General features: G+C 31.4%; 1 protein-coding gene across 1 annotated transcript; it reads left to right on the top strand.

Moving 5' to 3' along the window:
* Positions 1–619: 619 nt before the first annotated feature.
* On the top strand, positions 620–2,236 carry LOC128720061 (pro-resilin-like). Its single transcript, XM_053813707.1, has 3 exons — positions 620–754; positions 1,580–1,987; positions 2,105–2,236. Exons 1-3 carry the CDS (start codon positions 749–751, stop codon positions 2,234–2,236), a joined length of 546 nt encoding a protein of 181 aa, XP_053669682.1. The 5' UTR covers positions 620–748.
* The last annotated feature ends 2,436 nt before the right edge of the window (positions 2,237–4,672 follow it).

Below are 4,672 nucleotides of genomic sequence, written 5' to 3'. Positions count from 1 at the left end.
TGAATTCCCTTCCCTCGCGCATGATACGTGCATCTTTTAGCTCCCAACTGCCTCTCGAAATATCCCTTCCTTTCAGAGCGTAGTCAGATGAACACTCCATTCTCTTTTGGTCTTCTTCAGCTTGCAAGCCCACCGATCATCACCAACGACGGTTCTCTAGTTCTTTTTTTGGTAACTCGTGTCTTTTTACACTTTTTAAAACGCGAAATGTACGCGTTTCGCGGTGGCCAAGTTCGCTCGGTTACATTCGTTTTTTCCTACTCTTCCATCTCATTTTACAACATGAGACTGAGATGCCCGATTCGGATACCTTTCGCAGCACGCTTCTAGACAATACATCGCGAAGATGACCGATGTTGTAGTTATCGCTTCTGTTATACCAAATGGAAGAAAGAGATAGCGAGCTCCTGGAGAAGATCCCTTTCCAAACAAACTCTTCAGCACCGAAGATACTATGAGTACACTATGCGATGCTGTAGTCAAGCCGCATATAAATACCGCCGACTTGATTGTATCAAATCATAAACAAATTAACCACCATCAGGAGAACAAAGATCCAAAAACGCATCGTCAGTAAAAATAGCTAGTGCAAAATTTGGTTAAATTTGTGAATTTGTGTTCTCTATACTTATTTAATGCAAATATTTCTTTGTTCTAGTCATTGATAGTAGATCAAACAAGTGACTCAACATTTTGCAGTGTATTATTAAGTTGCTGTTGGAAATTGTTATACGAAAGTCGTAACATAATGAAGGTATGCAAATATGTACCACTCCTCTAACGTCTGTATAAATGAATAGAAATACTTATATAATTATAAATATACAAATTTGTGTACATATATATATATATATATATATATATATATATATATATATATATATATATATATATATATATATATATATATATATATATATATATATATATATATATATATATACATATATATATATATATATATATATATATATATATATATATATATATATATATATATATATGTATATATATATATATATATGTATATATATATATATATATATATATATATATATATATATATATATATATATATATATATATAGATATATATAAATATATATATATATACATATAAATATATATATATATATATATATATATATATATATATATATATATATATATATATATATATGTTATATATATATATATATATATATATATATATATATATATATATATATATATATATATATATCTGTTCAATAGAACTCAAAGCAATGTAATGACTGTACATCGTATGACGCAAATTGCTTTAAAATGTGTGAGTCAAAACGTAAGACTGTTCAACGAAATTAATAAAACAAAAACTGTTCCGTGATGTTCAAACGCTCTGAAGCGTTAATTCGGACATATTCAGTGAAGGCTATGCGATTGGGTTTGTTGTTGCCAAACCTACGAACACATCAGATCGCTTGTTTGATGTGAGTTTTTCAGAGTGAAAACAAATTCAGTCTAATACTGAACTGTTGGTTGTCTGCAAAGATCGAATTCTGAAATCAGAAAGTGATAAATATCGTGCATTGCTTTACAGATCTTTGTGACGATCGCTGTGTTATCACTAACTGCCTTGGTTGCAGCTGAACCACCTGCACCTCGCAACGGTTTTACGGCACCATCGAGTAATTATCTGCCTCCAAACCAATCTTTCAATGGGAATAACGGTTACAACTATAACTCAAACGACAATGGCTACAACTATCCCTCGTCATCCAACGGAGGAAACTATGCTGCACCATCACAGCAGTACGCATCCCCATCAGGAAGCGACGGGAATGGGGGATACAACTACGAAGACGCTAACGCCCAGCCAGCCAAATATTCATTCGAGTACAACGTTCAGGACTTCCCCTCCGGCAATGATTTCGGACACATGGAATCTCGCGATGGAGATCGAACCGTCGGACGATACTATGTATTGCTTCCCGACGGTCGTAAGCAAGTAAGATTATAGAACTGATACCGGATCGAAGAAATGGCAAATTTTGAGCAACAGCTCTCCAAATAGTTGTAGCTCCTAATATTACAATCAATAATAAATATTTGCTTATTTGATTAGGTTGTAAACTACGAAGCTGATCAGAATGGATACCGCCCGACGATAACGTATGAAGATGTTGGTACTGGCGATGGAGCTAATGCGAATAATGGAGGTTTTGGTGGTAATAGTCAGTTCAACGGATACCAATAAGTTTGAGAGATTTCGTACTCCGACAATTCAGTAGTAAATTTCTGCAATCAGACATTAATATTCTTTTGTCACCTATGTAAAATGTGTATCTCAACATATAAGTAATAACGTAGACAACAAAGTTCACAAAAACATTAAACAAATTTTAACCGACATTTTAGCTCAGCTATTTTTAAACATCTATGATATGACCCATGCTATGTCAAAAAGAAAATTTTCTGAGGAACTTATTCATGCTGACGATGTTTATGTATGCTGATATGGCTAACAAATTACAAAAAAGGCTAGAACGAATAGGCGAATGCATTATAGGGCTGTAAGGTTTAAGTAAATAATGAAATTTCCTCTTCAATAGGAAAAACAAGTCGGAAAAACTTGAAAAAAGAAATGAATTTAGAATGTAAATAATAAGAGCATAAAGAAAACCTTTTTAGTGAGGAAAGAAGGAAAACGAAGATGAAGATACTGCCATAACAACTATTACTCAACAAAGGACAATACGCTTCGAAATAAATGTTGTGCATTATAAACAGTACAATAAAGTAAACGTAAAAAATATAAATGCGACCAAACCTTGAGTAAAAATTTACACCTTCGTTCTGACATCCATGTTCGTGTAGTAGGGGAATAACTCCTGAAGGTATGTTTTCAAATGTTTGTACATTTATGCTTTACAAGTTTTTTATGGAGGGAGAATATCGAGAAAAATAGATTTCAAAAATGACGCACCGCAGTCACTAATATATTTTCATAAAGTTTCGCAATATTCCACATCACATTTTCCAACTTTTCTCGACATTACATTATGAAACTGTACTTATGGTAAAATGACTAATGGAGCGATATTGAGGGAGATCATTATAATTTATGATTTTTCATTTAACATTATTTTTAATCTCAATTTGTCTAAATGTCTTAATAATCAATTTTATTGCTGAATTGTTTATAATTCAATACAATCGATGTTTTGTGTATTTTTATTCTATTTTTTACCTTTCTTACCATTTCTGGTCTTTTCACGACAAATGAGCAGTTCCTTACAACTTTTCCTGGATTTAAACAATTGCTAAGTGATTGATAATCAAAAAAACACTTTTAAGAAAGGATTAAATAAAGATGATAGGGTACTTTTAGTTTATGTTGCATTGGATTTAAATAAAGCTAAATACAGCTAAAAACTTGAAAACAAAAATATGATGATATTTAAACATTCTATTAAACATTATTCTCCTGGATATATATTTTGTATGTTTTTAATGAATGGTCAATTTTTATAGTCAAAGACAAATTTAAAATGAGCTTACGCAAAGCTGAGAAATTTAAATTCTTACTTGTTTCTCTATCTGACTGCAGCCTCCCATCGATGTAGAAGTCGAGGGTTGAGCACGAATTATGTTATTGCAAACGCTAGAATAATATACCCAAATATTTTGCAAATTAATATTTTTTTCAATCTAAGACAGACTTTTTATTTGATAATATTTTGAATTGCGAAGACTATGCGCAAAGATAAATAATTACACTATTTGAAGTAACAAATAATCTACAAAATTTAAATGCAATACAAATCATGCATGTTTCATACCTTAGTTTAGGAAATTAATTTTCACTGTTTTTATTTTTCAAAATAAAAAAACACAATGTTTTATCCCGGCCATTTGCCCATTGTTCAAAGAGTGCCCCAACTGTCATCGGCATATACTGTCAGTTAATGGCACTCAGTAACAAAATGGTTTAAATCATATTTTGGCTATTCATCGGTTTTTAGCAAACTCAAAATATGTATTTTTTTCTGAAAAGCAAAAAAATATTCTGAAAAAATTAAATCATGTTGTGACACCTCAATCAAAACACCTACAAATATTGCACATTTCCACACGACCAATAACGCTTGCAGCGATTTGTGTAACTTATACAAATATGAATCAAATTCAAAATTTTAATTTATCAATATTTCGATCATAGTAGCATTCAATACCATTCTACAAATTTTACATTCACCTTTCAATGCTCCAACCGTACGCCGTCTAGAAGCATCTTCAGCTTTTCAAGTTAGCTCATAAAAAAGAATTGTTGAGCTTACTTACCACGCAACTGCCGCATCGCAAGCAAACGTCTAATCGCCACAATTTTGTGTTTAAATAAGCATGAAACGGGTCCATAGATGATCAATTTTGAAATAATTATCTGATAATAAGTTGTATACACCAGTTCAAATATTCATAGTAGTAAAATTTTAATTTAGATCTCGGTCTACGCATTGGGTTGTGTAGAAGTAAAGCATTATTTATTAGTTTAGTACACCAAGTAAACGGTCACCACAAAAGCGTGAATAATTCTACACTAAACTTTCTAATGACAATTTGATCATAATGATAGAGCATTATGTATATTATGTAAGATTAGTTCACTCATTTGGTTTCTCTGAATATAAAA

The sequence above is a fragment of the Anopheles nili genome, chromosome 2, assembly GCF_943737925.1.
Source record: "Anopheles nili chromosome 2, idAnoNiliSN_F5_01, whole genome shotgun sequence".
Lineage (NCBI taxonomy): Eukaryota > Metazoa > Arthropoda > Insecta > Diptera > Culicidae > Anopheles > Anopheles nili.
The sequence above is the reverse complement of the archived record's forward strand: the minus strand, read 5'-3'. Positions and strand labels throughout refer to the sequence as shown.